This window comes from Psammomys obesus, unplaced genomic scaffold (assembly GCF_907164565.1).
Source record: "Psammomys obesus unplaced genomic scaffold, mPsaObe1.curated_primary_1811, whole genome shotgun sequence".
Classification (NCBI taxonomy): Eukaryota; Metazoa; Chordata; class Mammalia; order Rodentia; family Muridae; genus Psammomys; species Psammomys obesus.
The window spans coordinates 14905146-14921228 of NW_026585504.1; the positions used below are offsets into that span (position 1 = coordinate 14905146).

Genomic DNA, 16083 nt, shown 5'->3' on the forward strand with positions numbered 1-16083 from the left:
TTGTTGAAGGCCTACTATGTAGTAAGGCACACCAAAGATCCCTTACCATCATGGAGCTTATAGTTTAATGAGGAAGATAGAAGAAAAAATATAATAGTCAAATTATATAGTTATATTAAAGAGTGTGACTTCTCTTGATTTAGTAAGTCAGTTGTAGGAATTTATCCTAAGAAACTTACATTAACAATAATGGAAAAACTTAGCTGAAATTATTATTTATATAGCAGAGGGAAAATTAGCACTAATTTATAATAAAAAAATAGGTTAAATAAAATATATATCCATTTAATGATTTCCTAAATAAATTTTAATAACATAACCTACATATTTAATTAAATATTAGTAACACTTGCATATTATTAATATTTAATTAAGTGTTAAATATTTCATTAAAATCTATTTAATTAACATATGTGTTGATATGTTAATATATTCATATATCTTAGAATAACACAACCAATGTGTTATACTACAAACACACATATAGGCTGAAGTAAAAAAACAAAACAACAAAAAAAACAGACAAAAGAAATTCCTGGGGTCTGGAGAGAGGGCTCAGTGTTAAGAGCACTGGCTGTCCTTCCAGAAGATCCGGGATTGATTGCCAGAGTCCACACAGTGGTTCACAATCATCCAAAATGCCAGCGCCAGGGATCTGATGCCCTCTCTGATCTTCAAGCAAACTAGGTATACACCTGGTACATACAGACAAAACATTCAAACGCATAGAAATAAATAAACCTTTTTACAAAAGAAAGAAAAGAAAAGCCATTCCCGGGTGGGTGAGATGGCTCCGAAGTAAAGTCACTTGGCAATAGGCTTGCGGACCTGAATTCGATCCCTGGTATGGATGCGTATGGCGGAGGAGAGCACCACCTTGGGTGAGTGGTTCTCTCTCCACACACACGCCCCCCCCCAAAAAAAAAAACACTCTACTCTTCTAGATAAACAGTAAGTTTTTAATTTTATAAAGTTTGGTTTCCTTGACACATAACTATACTATTTAGAATTTGGTATTTACCAAATCCAATAAAAACAAAAACAAACAATCACATGTACACACGTAACATTTAATTGAATTTACTCACCACAATGTAGTGGTCAGTAAGGAGAATAAATGATGCCAAAGGATCAAATGTGAGATGAATGTTCTCTTGAGCAGAAAATATGTGGTGAGTACTCTTACTTCTTCCAGCAGAGTCCTAGTTAGAAACAAAGCAGGGAAGCAATTTGCAGGCATGCTTAAATATGTGTACAGTTCTGATTATACACATATTTCCAGTTTTGCAACAAGAAAGGTTTCCTGGACCAGTCTTGTCTTCCCACACTAAACATGAAATCCATGGAATCCATGGAAAAAGCCAGGAATAGGCTGTAGAGATGACACAGTCATGAATCGGAAGGAGGTGGAGCTGAGGAGCTGCACAGAGGAAAGCAGTGGCTGGGCTCAGATGGTGAGGAGAACGGAAAATGCAGACGTAAAGAGCAAGAGGGAACCAGGTGTGGTGGCACACACCTTTAATCCAGTAGGGGCAGGTGGACCTCTGAGTTTGCAGCCAGCCTGGTCTGCAGAGTGAGCTCCAGCCAGAAGTAGGAGAAGAGAAGAAAGAGGAGGAAGAAAATAAGGGAAGGGCCACAGAGATGGTTCAGCTGGCAAAATGCTGAAGCATGAGGACCCAAGTTTAATCCCCAGAATCCATGGGAAAAGCCAGGAATGTGCTGTAGAGATGATACAATTGTGAACACTGGGGTTTGGCTCCTACCACTCATATAACAAGCTTGGTCTTCTGCCTGTTATCTCCAGCTCTGAGGGATCTGACATGCCTTATGCCTTCTTCCAGCCTCTGTGCATGTATAGGTGCACATCCTGGCACATACTTACACAGATGTATGCACATACACAGGTAATAAATAATCAGTCAACCAAATAAACAAACACGTCTGTAGCCAGTCCTACAGGGAGGAGAAAGAGAGGCCAAGTCCCAGAATTTACCGGCTGGCCAATTTATTCATGAGCGAGACCCCGCCTCAAAAAACAAAACAGTGGTTTGGGAAAGTTGCTCAGTGATTGAAGTCTTTGTGCACAAGCAGGAAGACTAGAATTTGGATACCAAAAACCTCATATGAATCCTTGCTGGGTGTGGTGGCCTGCCTGGCTGCAATTCCGAGCCCCAGAAGTTGGAAGTGGGAACCTCAAGCTGGCTAGGGAGACCAGCAATGCCTGCAAGCTCTGGCTTTGACTGAGAGATCCTGCCTCCCTGAATAAGACAGCAGAGCAGATAAGAATGATTCCCAACATCAACCAAAGGCCTCCACATGCATGCACACTCATACGGAACTACATACCCAAACATGCATAAACACACATACAGAGTATATATACCCACATATACACCATATACACATACATGAGAATAGAAAATATTTTTTTACAAAATAAGGTAAGGAAGTGGACAATAAAGCAGTAGTGAGGAGAGGGCCTACACAGCAAAAGAAATGAAAGACAAAAAAAAAAAAAAAAAAAAGACACTATTTGGCTAACTATAATTGTTTGAGCCCTGTTTGGATTCTGATTTCAATCAACCAAATACATATGCACACACACACACACACACACACACACACACACACACACACACCTACCTATCTCTTTCTAGTATGGTGTATTTAAAGAGTGAGAACTTTAGCATTAATGAGTGAAAGAACCAGGTTACCCATTTATTAGTCAGTAGACTGAATTATTTTGATAGAGTATCTTACTATATTACCTGGGCTGACCTCAAACTCATGGTTCTCTTTCCTCAGTCTCCTGAGCAGTAGGATTACATGTGTGTGCCTCCTCACCAGGACTTAGCAGATTGATTTTTTTGAAGGAAGGAAGGAAGGAAGGAAGGAAGGAAGGAAGGAAGGAAGGAAGGAAGGAAGGAAGGAAGGAAAGCCACAAAGGACAAGAAAAAGCTTTGAAGCCAGTAAGATGGCTCAGCGGGTAAGCCTGACCCTGAGTTAGAATCTCATGACCTATATGGTACATTTAAATGAGACCCAACCCCCACAAGTTGTTCTCTAACCTTCACATTTGTATCATATAGTCCTCTCTGCCCACACACATAAAATAAGTAAAAATGTAACTTCCAGAGGAACAGATGAAATATACGGTATTCAAACTTTGTTTCCTGTATATCAAATTTTTTCCTTAGCAGCTGACTAGCAATAAACCCAAACCAGAGCTCACTGTGGCCAGAGCCCGAGCACTGACACAGCAAACTGACAATGACTAACTTACCTGGACAGATACTTCTATGGTATGTGTCCCGTTACTGTAGTTTTTAGGGTTCCACTTCAGTATGAAAATAGGGCCAGACAAATGAGCAGCTTGGCCCAGATTGACTCCGTCAATGTAAATAGTGACAGAAGTGATGGGGGATGAGGAAAAGGCCAAGACTCTAAAATAAGAGCACATATAAAATGCATGACTTTAGGTAGAGGACATTGTTTTTACAGAGGAGAACACTACTGTAACCTGAGAACACATGAATGCAGGCAGAACTATGTAAGTACAAAGACTTTGTACAATTTGGTAATGAACTGCCAAGACAACAGAAATTATTTGTTTGTGTGTGGGGGGTTAAGGACATGTTAGGCAAGTGTTCTACCACAGAATTACAGCCCAAGCCCCAGAAATTATTACTTTATTTTTCAGAAACCAAAATCAGTTTCTTTTGATAAATCTGCCTAGAGTGGACCAGAAATTCTTTCTGAAGAAATTCCTGAGTTCCTGGTTTTATTCTTAGGAAGAGAATATCAAGAAGATATTATACCTTGTTAGTCTAATATCAAACCTGTAATTCATTTATTCAATTCCTGATGCATTACCCAGAAAAAGCAAGGCTATAACCAGAGCTGAGCCACCAAGCCTTTCACATAACACCTGGCACTGCTATCCAGATGCCATTAAAAATGCGATTGATAGGTCAGAAGTGGTAGGCCAGTTACCAAATTAATTCTAGCACTCCAGAGACAGAGGACAGCCTGGTCTACATGGTGAATTCCAGGACAGCCATGGCTACATAAAGAAACCCTGGCTGGGGTTAGGGAAGGGGCAGGGAATGGGAATAATTGTTTTAGCTCCCAAAATAAAAACGTAATCAGGCAACCCCATCAACATTCATACGAGAGGGCTGCTGAGATGGCTCAGTGGGTAAAGGGGCTTCTCATTAAGCCTGATGATGTGAGTTCCATCCTCAGAATCTACATGGCGGCAGGAAGAGAACAAATCCTAAAGTTGTCCTCTGATATACATAGGCATGTTATGATATTTGCATGCCCCTCCCCCAATACCAAAGAATAAATAAAAATTTAAATTCCTAAGAATTTTTACCCACTTCTACAACACCATCATTAAGAATTCATCGAAGCCCGGTGAGGTGGCGCACACCTGTGATCCCAGCACTTGGAGGCAAAGGCAGGTGGATCTTTGAGGCCAGGCTTTCTATAGATACAGAATGAGTTCTAGGACAGCGAGGGCTGTTATACAGAGAAATCGTGTCAAGAAAGGAAAAAGGAAAAAGGAAAGGAAAAAAAAGAAGGAAAGAAAGAAAGAAAGAAATCACTCAAGCGGGCGAAGAACCAACTTCTAACAGGTGTTCATCCTCAAATAAGAACAATCCTAACATTTCATGAATAAACCAACAAAGTAGTTAAGTTGTTGTATGATCTTTGTGCACAAAGAAAGGAATCCGCTTAGACTGTGACCTGTGATGACAGCATAAGAATGTGTCCTATGGAGAACACTTGAGAAGGAGTGCCCAGAGGTGCTAATGGCAGCTCTTTAGAAATGGACAAACATACACATAGTCCCATCATTGTGCTCTCCCAGACTTGTTAGGAAGGATTGCTTGTCTTTCTGCCTCAGTCTATCAGATGCTGGAAATACATGAGTCACTACACCTGGCTTAGATTACTTTTCAAAATAACATTTAAAAGAACATAAATTTTTAGAGAGACAGTGGTGGGGCAGCAGTTGGGAGGCAGAGGCAGGTGGATCTCTGTGAGTTCAAGGCCAGCCTGGTCTACAGAGTGAGTTGCAGGACAGCTAAGGCTACACAGAGAAATGCTGTTTCAAAAACCAATATATATAAAACAGTGACGCTTTGAAACACTTGACCCTTGCTTGCCTTTGCTAGGGTATAATTGCAGTTGGACTTTACAAACCCCACTGTCCTAGAGTTCTTCCTGCTCTCCATCTCAGGCTGAAAGAAAGGGCTTTCATTTGACCTTATCATTGTGGTGGTCTGTAACTTTCTGATGAGAACTATAACTTATAAGATCCTAATTTGATCCCCAGCCCCGCAAATAATTAATAAATATAAATAAATAAATACAGATATATAAGGTTATACATCATATAAATAAACACATACATACATACATACATACATACATACATACATACATACATATCATAAGGTGGAAAGGCTGGAATAAAATAGACAAAAAATAATGTTTGGCTTGAGTTTCTGGATGGTTTTAAAGATTTTATCAGCTTTGAAAAAATTACATGGGGGGGAGGCAGCTAGAAAGAGTGGTAGAATACATGCCTGACATGTATGAGACCCTGATTCAGGTCCCAACTCCCAAGCTATTATGAGTATGTATGGTATATGCACATACATACATACATGCATACATACAATATATACATACAAATACATATGTATACTGAATGGGAATGAAAGAGGGAACAGTTTATATGTTTAGGCTGTTGTAAAAATCAAAAGCGGGACATCCCCTAGCTTTCACATCACAACAATGACAACTTATTCTTTATCCATATCAAACTGAAAGTAAATTCTGAAACATTAAAACATACCTGATGTGTGTTGAATGGAAGAGCCTTTCTAGTGGTTCATGTCTAGCACAACTATAGAGGAGCGACTTAGGATTGGTGATAAGAACCACAGGCCATTTGTCAAAGGTTACATCTGCAAAGCTAAAGAGGTCGTGATCAAAGGCAAAGATCCGGTACCTGGAGGCCGTAGAAGAGTAAGAGAATTCAGTTACTTCTTACTAAGCCTGAAGGTGGGCTAAGGATGTGGCTGAGTTGGTGGAGAGCTTGCCTAGCATACAGGAAGCTCTGGGTTCCCAAACCACCTAAGTCAGGTGTGAGGCACACACTTGAAATCCCAACACTAAGGAGGTAGAGGGAGGAGGGTCAGGGTCATAGTCATCCTTGGCTAGATGGTGAGCTCAAGGTTAGCCTGAGCTACATGACAGCCTTTCTCAAAGTTGGGGGCAGGGCTTGAAAGTAAAAGACAGATAAAAAGTAAACCCATAAAACTAGGGCCTTTTATATGATGAATTGATGTAGGGTAATGTTGCTCCTGCTTCTCTCTTTCCTATTGCTTTGTTCTTCACACCTGTCTGATCAGCTGGGCTTAGGTGATGAATCTTAACTGTGTCCTAAAACAATGCCTACATGCTCTGATTTTAAAAATACATGTTTTTAAATTAGTTTACTCTATTGGGACAGTACTTTTAAGACTATTCTGAGCCTAATGTGTATATCAGAAGCCTAAGATCTGGCATTCTTCATTCTACCAGCAATGAAATACTAAATATGAACTCTCATTTATCTAGTTATTATAGCAATACTAGAACGTCTGGCACAAAATTAAAGAGAAAAACATTTCTAGCCCCAGTGAATCTGAAGGTTTGGTCCACAGACAAGCCCACACCAATACAATGTTTTTAATGGTGAGATTTGGACATTGTTAAACTCTTTCACAATCCTTATTAACATTGGAATTTAAAACTACAAAGTAACTCAGTTGTGGTGGCTCAAATCCTAAACTCAGCCCTTGAAAGGATGAGTCAGGAGGATGGTGAGTTTGAGGCTAGCCTAGGCTAGCCTGGGCTGTAGATCGAAACGCTCTCTCAGGAGGCACAAGCAAAATGACTACTACAATTTCCAGATCAGCCTAGTCTAAAAAGCCAGTATCAGGCTAGTCCGGCCCATGTGTTGAGAGTATGCCTCAAAAGAAAGAAAAAAAAGAAAGTAAAAAAGAAAAAGAGAAACCTATGTTCCAATGCATGTGTCTTAAAATTTACATGGCTTAATGACGGTAAACATCAGTGCTATAGTAGCCGGAGAGACGGCTCAGTGGTTAAGTGCACTCGCTGCTCTTAGAGAGGACTGGAGTTCAGTTCCCAGGACCCACACATGGTTAACAACCATTCCTAACTCCAGTTCCAAGAGATCCGTTTCCCCTTCTGACTTCTTCAGGCACTAAGCATGAACACAGTGTGTAAAAATGCATGCAGGCAAACATTCCCATAAAATAAAATGAATATATCTAATTAAAAAAATAGAAATAAGCCAGCTCTGGTGGCACACGGCCTTAATCTCAGCATCTGATAGGCAGAGGCAGGCAGATCTTTGAGTTCTAGGACAGCCAGGGCCCTGTTACACAGAAAAACTCCATTTCAACAAATAAATAATTAAAGTAATTTTAAAAATCACTGTTATTTATATATTGGAAAAGATCATCAGGTACACATTAACTGATAACTTGGCAGAGCCTAGAGTCACCTGAGATGCGTTTTGGGCATGCCTGGGGGGGGGGATTATTTTGATTTTGTTAAGTGAAGTAGGAAGAACCTCCAACCCCAACCCCAACCCCCACCCCACCCCACTGTGGGTGCCATGCCCTGGCTAGGACCAAGGTGACATAAGTGGAGTGAGCTGTGTGTTTTGCACTGTACTGTCTGCCCCTGATTGTGGACATGACCTGACAAGCTGCTTCAGACTCCTGCTGCCCTAATTTCTTGATCATGATGGGATGTCCCCTGAGCTGTGAGCCAGAGTAAACTCTTTCTCCTTTGGGTAGTTCTGTCAAAGTATTTTATCACAGCAACAAGCAAAGAAATTGAGACGTACATATTACTTTACAAGAACACATCCTGAATTAGGGCTGCTATACATCTGTAATCCTGGCAGCTGGGAGTCTGAGGCAGAAGGACTGAAGATTATCCTGAGCTACACAGTGAGAACTCTCCTCTAAAATCATGAAACAACGGCAGAACTATCACAAAGGTTTCCTGGGATCACCCATCATAATAACGAGAGAGCATCACTGTTTTAGCAAAATCTGTGTAAATTTCCTCTGTCAGGAAGTCTCCTTACCTCCTGTTGTCTTTCCAGTCTCCCACCTCAAGCTCCAGAGTGCCTGAGAAGTGACGAGTATGGAGCACCGGCATCAGTCCACCAAGGGTGTGGAGGTGCCCACACAGGTAAGCTGTGCCTGAGCTAAACAACGAAAAATAAACAGGACAGGTGAACCCAGGCAACCTGCGTGCCAAATTAACAAGAAACTCTCTTCAGGAGAGCAAGTGGGGTCAGCCGTGGGAAATGACCAGAGACGGTCTGTCTCACCTCACTACCGTCCGGATCCCCGGGGAAGGAGACAGGATGGTAGACGTCGTGAAGTGTCCAAACCAAACTGTCTGGTTGCTCTGACTACTTTTCTCGGAGAACGCTGAGAGTTCCGCCATCTGTTTCTGAAATGGGAGAAAAACAGAAGGATCTTTAAACTGGGGCTCAGGCTAAAATCCACTGCCAAAAGGTTAAACATTTCCCCTAGGGCTTCTAACAATAATCACATTGTCTGTGGCCCCAATTCTACTAGGTAATGACCTACATGGATCTCTGTCAGTTTCAAACTGTCCTCACTTACTTTATAATTCATTTGATTCTAAGATGACTGTAGGATGCAGGGCAAGCACTGCCTGCATTTGATGTTTAAAATACTGAAGAACAAATTAGTTAATCTATTCAGGGCTAGGGATATGGCTCAGGGGTGGAGCTTTTGCCCTGGGTTCAATCTCCAGTGTCAGGAATGCCAGGAATCGTCATTCCCTTAATGAGGCAAGTAATCTTTTTAGTTTCGTGTACTGTTACATCACAATTTTTGAAAGAGACACTACGCCAAAATGCTAAAACATACACACGTTATATGTCCGCAGACGAACCTACACACTCTTAACAGCTCCATTCATAACAGTCAAGTATTAGAAACTCCAAAAAAAAGATTGCTATGCCTACACAACTGAGTACTACTCAGCAGAAAGGGGGAAGAACTGCTAACGGACAAAGCCACATACACACATCCCCGAAGTATCACCCTGAGAATGAGAAGTCACACCCGAGAGCGCATACTGGATGATCGCATTCACCTGAAAATTCAGAGTGAGTAAAGCCATGCTGGTAGAGCAATCACTTGTACCACAGAGTAAAGACGGACTCTGCAAGAAAACTTTCCAGGATAGCAGACATGTCCTAAGGCCTGACTATGTGAAAATGATGACAGCAAACACATCTGTAAATTCTTCAAACACTTAAAATGAGTGTATATATAAAATACCCCAGAACAACGACTTCAAAACAGATTTTTGCACATATATAATATACATTTATAGTATCTGTAACATACATACAACAATGAATTTCTGGGGCTTACCCTCAGGATTTCTAATTTAGTAAACTGGGGTAAGACTAGGAAGACTCAGAGATGCTGGAGAGATGCTCAGTGGCGAAGAGCACTTGTTGCTCTTGCAGGGGACCTGGGCTCGGTTACCAGCACCCACATGATAGTTCATAACCATTTGTAACTCCGGTTCCAGAAGACCTTATACCCTCTTCTGGCTCCCATGGGCACTGTATGCACACGGTGCACATACATACATGCAGGCAAAACATTCATACACATGAGACAAGATAAACAAATCTAAAATAATAATAAAAGACCAGGGATTCTGCATTGGTTAACACTACAGCTGATTTTTTAGGTACTTGATCTGTGCATTGTATCTTTGAAACTCTATTCTAAGAAAAAAGATTAAACATAAATCCACCAGCTCACTAAAGACATTTGGTAATTAGGAAACAAAATGTAACTTTATCCTGTGTTCTTTACATCTAGAACCTTCACATAACTCTGAACATCTTTCAGCCTTGGAAAATCCCACTATCACTATAGTGTTTTTTGTTTTTATTATTTTCCTATCCTGGTCATATTCTCTAATACTAGACAAACCTCTCAGGACTTACTTACTTGATCTTATCACCTTATGCTCTCATAAACAGCACACATGTCTCATGTAAGAACATGTGCTCATCAAATAAGGAAATGGCATTTGTTATACTAAGACATAACAAGAGCTTCTCAGACGTGCCTTTACAAATGACAAATTTTCACCTGCCTTGCCAAAATCCTCGAGTTGTTTCCTTATTAGAAAAAAATACAGACCATTAACTAGTATTGGCAATTGTGGGAATCTAATAATATATATGCTCTACGGCTTGCTGAATATATCCTATACTCAACACATATTTGGCAAATGTCTGCTAAGTAGGTATAAAAAGTGAAGTGCATCCCTCCCAACTTTTGGGATAAGAACAGGGATGGTGGTAACAATTCTGAAGGAGCTACTAGCTTCTAGACATATTTGTAGTCACAGTAAAGTTTTTCTTGAGCATATCTAGATAGGAATATGGTTATTTAAGATAACTAAATGATCCAAAATATTTAAGAAAAAAAATAGAAACAGGTAAGCTGCAAAGGGAAGTGAAATTTACAAGTCATACCTCATCTAAAATTCCAAAGAAATTATAGGGTCTCTTAGGCCCTGGCCTTTGTGTGGCATCCACAGAGATGAAAGAATAGTTGCCAAAGGGGGTACTGTGGACATAATGGAAAGAGCCGTCCTTACGCACAGCAGAGTATTTCCTAAAAAGATACAGACAGGAAGGCTTTAGTGCAATAACAAAAAGACTGAATTTCATGTTAGACTAGTACTGAGGCCTCATTAAGAAAGAAACTCCTAGTCAAGAGAATAGAATCTCTGGATTGCACTGAAACCAAACATTCCAACTGGGCAGGGTCAGTCACCTGGCCAGTGGACCACCCCTAGGGAAGGCAGAATCATTTTAAGCCATGCTAAAGAGAGACACATTTTTTTTTTTTCATTAACTTATTTATTTACTGGGTTTGGGTGAGTTCTTTGTTTTGTTTTGGTTTGTTTGAGTAAGGGCCCCACTGAAAAGCCCTGGCTGGGCTGGACCTCACTCTGTAGACCAGGCCGGTCTTAAGTCGGGAGATCTGCCTGCTGGGATTAAAGTGCTGGTATGTGCCACCACATCTGGCTGTGGGATCATTTCTTCTTTGATGAGATAATGCTACTTTTCCTTCCCAGGATTCCCAACGCTCAGTGCAGTCACTAGGAGCCACCATGAGGTAACTGCCTGACTGAGGCCTAACCTGATTGAGGCCAGAACCTAAGCATGCTTTTTCTGATACTTGGGCTTCCTGACTTTCTCTAACACTCACTTCCCCACCACTGACTGCTTGTCCACCATGTGTCTGACCACCAGGGAGGCTTAAATGGCATGACTCCTCTCCTCCATATTCTTCCATTGAGATTTACAGCTTCCCTGCCCTGAGCGTTTTTTCTTTTAAACCCTAACCCTGGGATTTAAAAAAAAAAAAAAAAAGGAAAATAAAAGATTTTCCATTTGAAAAAGCGATTTCCTGATGTACATGTTCACAAAGGGTTATATTTTTACATTTCAACATTTGCCTCTCAGTATCTCCAAGGACTCATCTCAATTAATGAATCCACGACAAAACACAAAGTCACCAAGCAAAGTACAGGTGTTAACTAGTCTAAACTGTCCCCTAAACTGTCACAAAGAAACAAATCAGAATCCAGTGAGCTATTAATTGTCAATCTCTAAAAGCTTCAGTCAGGACTAGAGAAGCGACTCCATGACTAAGAGTGTATACTATTCTCGTCGAGGAGCCCAGCAAGCGCCTAGCACCTATGTTAAGCCTGTTATTATCAGCACCAGGCAATCCAACACACTCTTCTGGACACATATGTACATGCAAAAACACTCATACACACAAAATAAAAGAAATTAATTAAAAAAAAAAAACTTCAGTGAGGATTTGCAATGTAGTTCAATGGTAGCAAGGCTTGGATTGGATACCTAGCACTGCAAAAGAGATAAAAAAAACATAGTGAGAGCTTACTAAGTATGTATTGGAAGTCTGGAAGCCTTGGTATGGGGAAAGACGGAGATTTTTATTTGTTGAAATGGGCCTAAAGAAGCTCAGTCTGTAAGAAAGTATCACAAGACAAGTTATCAAGCTAGGGAAAAACTGTTAGCTTAGAATCATGTATGTAAATTTTTTTAGTTTCTAAAATATATATTGGTAATATTTACAGGATCTACACCTGATAATGAATGTCCTCAGTATCTTAGGTATAAAGCATGTTCAGGTATCCATGAAGTAGGAGGGTGAAGAGTGGAAGGGATGTACTAATATAGAGTAGGGATCCATCATTATCTGTTGAATAAATAAAAAAGAAAGCACAGATTCTACTGGAGGTATGTTGGCATCAGAGAGGTCCTTGTACTCAGAGAAGGACTAAGAGAGCCAAGACTGTTAATCACACAGGGGTGTCTCCTCAGTGTAAAAAACAAAACTAATACCTGCATTCCACCCAGAAACCTAAGAGTAAAAGTTGTTCATAACCCAGTGACCTTTCTGCTATCCAAAGGGACATACCTCATCAAAATTCTCCAGAATGATCACTCCAGATTCTTCCTTTCCTCGACCATTATCTATCCTTAGGGGAGATGTCACATGTATTCATAGCCTGATGAGAGCATACTAAATTCTAGGCCTTTTATCTATGTACCTACGGTCACATGTACTTTGTAAAAGAGTTTCCATGTAGCCACACCTTAACTTTATTGTGCATCTGGAATTGGACTGATTGGACTGATTATTGCCTAGAAACCTTCCCCCAAAATTGTACTGTTTTAAAGATGCTGACAATGAACTTCCTGGCATTAACCTCCCCAAAGTCCTATCCAGGCTGACAAAGTCAATCTGCACCAAGTTTTCATTCTTACCTCTTTGTGTGGTTTGCTTCCCTGTATGACACCTGAAGGGACCTCCTCAGAGGTACACCTGTATTATTCAAAAGTCAGAACCTTATTAAAAAATAGTTATCTTGGGCCCAGGGGCCAACAGAGACTGATGAAACAACCAAGGGCCATGCATTGAGAGGACCTAGACCCCCTACTCAGATGTAGCCCTTGGGCAGCTCAGTCTCCATGGGAGTTCCCTAGCAAGGGGAGCAGGGGCATGCACTTCTGGCATGGAGAGACTTCTGGCATGGAGAGACTTCTGGCATGAACTTGGTTGCCTGCTCTTTGATCATCTTCCCCTGGTGAGGTGGCCTTACTAAGTCACAGAGAAAGAAGATCCAGACATTCCTGATGAAACCTGATAGGCTAGGGTCAGACAGAAGGGGAGAAGGACTTCCTCTATCAGTAGACTAGGGGAAGGAGAGGAAGAGAGAGGGAAAGTGAGAGTGGGAGGAGATGAAGGAGGGGACTACAGCTGGGATACAAAGTGAATATATTGTAATAAATAATAATAATAAAAATTTTTAAAAATAGGTATCTTTTATCTAAGTGTCATATAGTAGTTTACTTAATATGTAAGACTTAGAAACAAACTTTCAAATTTTAATGTACACACTTAAATCTATATTTGAGCAAGAACAGAATCAAATATAAAGTAAATACATTATCATAAACATTATAATTAATACTCAAAAGTTTTTCAAAGCTAGCTGGCCACTGTGTGGCCTATTTGTGGTCTGAGCACTCCTAAAGATTCCAACTTTAAAGCCAGTCTAGGCTTCGGAGCAGAAAGCCCATCTTCCCTTGAAAAAAACAAGTGGGCGCTGGAAAATGATGGCTCAGTCACTCAAGTGCCTGGCACACAATTGTGAGGACCTGATTTGAATCCCAAACATCCACCGGCTGGCATGTGCCTGTAACCCCAGTGCTGGGAGAGAGTGGAGACAGGAGGATGTCCGGAGCTTGTTAGCCAGCCACTCTAACCAACTGGTGATCACTGAGTTCACTGAGAGACTCCGTTTCAAAAATCATGGTGTAGAATGAGAGAGGAAGACGGCCAATGCCAACCTGTGACCACTACACACACCAAACACACATGCCAAACACACACAACACACACATTATACACACAAAGTAACTGTTGTGGTGACACACTCTTGGGAGATTGGGGTAGAAGGATCAGTTGATAAGGACAGCCTGGGCTACATAAGACCCTAAAAACAAAATTAAAGCCAGGTGTGCTGGTGTATGCCTTTAATCTCAGCACTCAGGAGGCAGAGGCAGGTGGTTCTCTGTGAGTTCCAGGTAAGCCAAGACTACATAGTGAGACCCTGTCTCAAAACAAACAAACAAACAAATAAAAAGTTAGACAAAGTGATTTAAGTATGGTGAACTAGTTTCATGATCTTCTTGCTAATTTAAGAAATTTCTATTTAAGCATTTTACTATACATTAGAAATTATATTTGTTTTTTGTTTGCTTGCTTGCTTAATTTGCTTTTGGTTACTCCTCAGTATATGGCCATCTTAAGTATGCTGTTTCTTACATTTTTGACACATTAAAATCTATCTTGGACTTGGAGAGGCCAACCTGGTCTACATATTGAGTTCCAGGCTAGCCAAGGCTACACTGTATAGTGAAACCCTATCTAAAATAAACAAAACCTAAAGAACCATTGTCTCGGGCTGAGGATGCTGCTCAGTGGTAAAATCCTTGCCTAACATAAGCAAGTCCTGAGGTTCAATATCCAGAATTGAACTTTTAAAAATCCTGTCAAATAAATTAACTACTTGAATACAGAATCTAAGTATGTGATGCTTAGCATTTGTTTTTTCTTTCCAGATAGGGCCTCACTATGTGGCTCTAGCTCTCCTGAAACTCACTATGTGGACTGGGCTAGTCTCAAACTCACAGAGATCTGCCTGCCTCTGCCTCTGGGATTAAAGGCATGTGCCACTATGGCGGGTTTGCACAAAGCCATGGCTGGGTTCAACACTCAGCACAACAACAAACACCTGAAGAAAAGCCTTGGCACTTAATTAAAAATGTATCCCTGGTAACTATTCTGTACGCTCAAGTTCAGAAACCAATGGAATGAACTTGCAAACACAACCCATCTCTTAAGAATGTCTCTGGGACTGGAGAGATGGCTCAGTGGTTAAGAACATCTCTGCTCAGCTGGGCGGTGGTGATGCATGTCTTTAATCCAGCACTTGGGAGGCAGAGGCAGGTGACTCTCTATGAGTTCGAGGCCAACCTGGTCTACAGAGCAAGTTCCAGGACAGTCAGGGCTACACAGTGAGACCCCGTCTTAAGAAAAGAAAAAGAAAAGAACATCTCCGCTCTTTCATAAGGCCTTCTCTGTACCTGCCCTGTGACCTCTCTATCTTTGTGATTTCCTGTACTGAAGCAAAAAATGCAGGATTTCCTCAGCCTCCCCTTCACATTCTTTTCTAGTGGTTCCCCAGCATATCTTCTCTTCCCTAAGTACTATGGAAGTAAACTCCTTGAAGTCAGGGGCCATTTGTTAGCACTAGCTCTTCTATCCCGGAGACTGCACAACCAGTGAAGGGCTCTTAACTTGATTAAATGGCAAAGCAGACTAAAACTCTACAATATCCTGGAGCTAAAAGGGAAATTACAACCAAAAGAAGCATTCTAAACACACTGAAACTAGAGACTGCTTCTGACACAGAGGTGCCTAGGTGAGTCACATCCATGACACAGAAAAAAATGGAATGTTTATTTTAATCAGATGGAAGGATACAACAGTCATGGCTGACCACTGATCTCTGTGGCCACTCCAGAGGCTGACAGAATCAGTATCTCAGTATTCTGAAAACCCACTGACCTCAGTAGTTCAGTTACAAGATCTGATCTAAATACTCGCTAAGTGCCAACTGGAACCAAAGAAATTAAAGGAAGCTGGGTGTGGTAGGATTTGGGAATCCTAGCATTCCTGAGGTAGATAATGGTAGGCCCATCTCTGTGAGTTCCTGCCATCCCAGTCCGATCTGTAGAGTGAGACTATTTCAAACAAAACAACCAACCAACAAATAAATAAGGAAAATGAATGAATGAATGAA

General features: G+C 40.9%; 1 protein-coding gene across 3 annotated transcripts in view; it reads right to left on the minus strand.

The window, feature by feature from the left end:
* Positions 1 to 16083, minus strand: part of Tmem62 (transmembrane protein 62) — a 31108-nt gene that overhangs the window by 11847 nt on the left and 3178 nt on the right. For 2 of the 3 annotated variants that reach the window (XM_055628269.1, XM_055628391.1), the window contains 6 exons: positions 10643 to 10784; positions 8432 to 8556; positions 8183 to 8305; positions 5870 to 6025; positions 3284 to 3443; positions 1089 to 1202 (listed from right to left, as the gene is read on the minus strand). In XM_055628269.1, the coding sequence (XP_055484244.1) occupies positions 1089 to 1202; positions 3284 to 3443; positions 5870 to 6025; positions 8183 to 8305; positions 8432 to 8556; positions 10643 to 10784 (820 nt within the window). The remainder of the gene's footprint in view (positions 1 to 1088; positions 1203 to 3283; positions 3444 to 5869; positions 6026 to 8182; positions 8306 to 8431; positions 8557 to 10642; positions 10785 to 16083) is intronic. The other variant, XM_055628345.1, reaches the window with a different exon arrangement.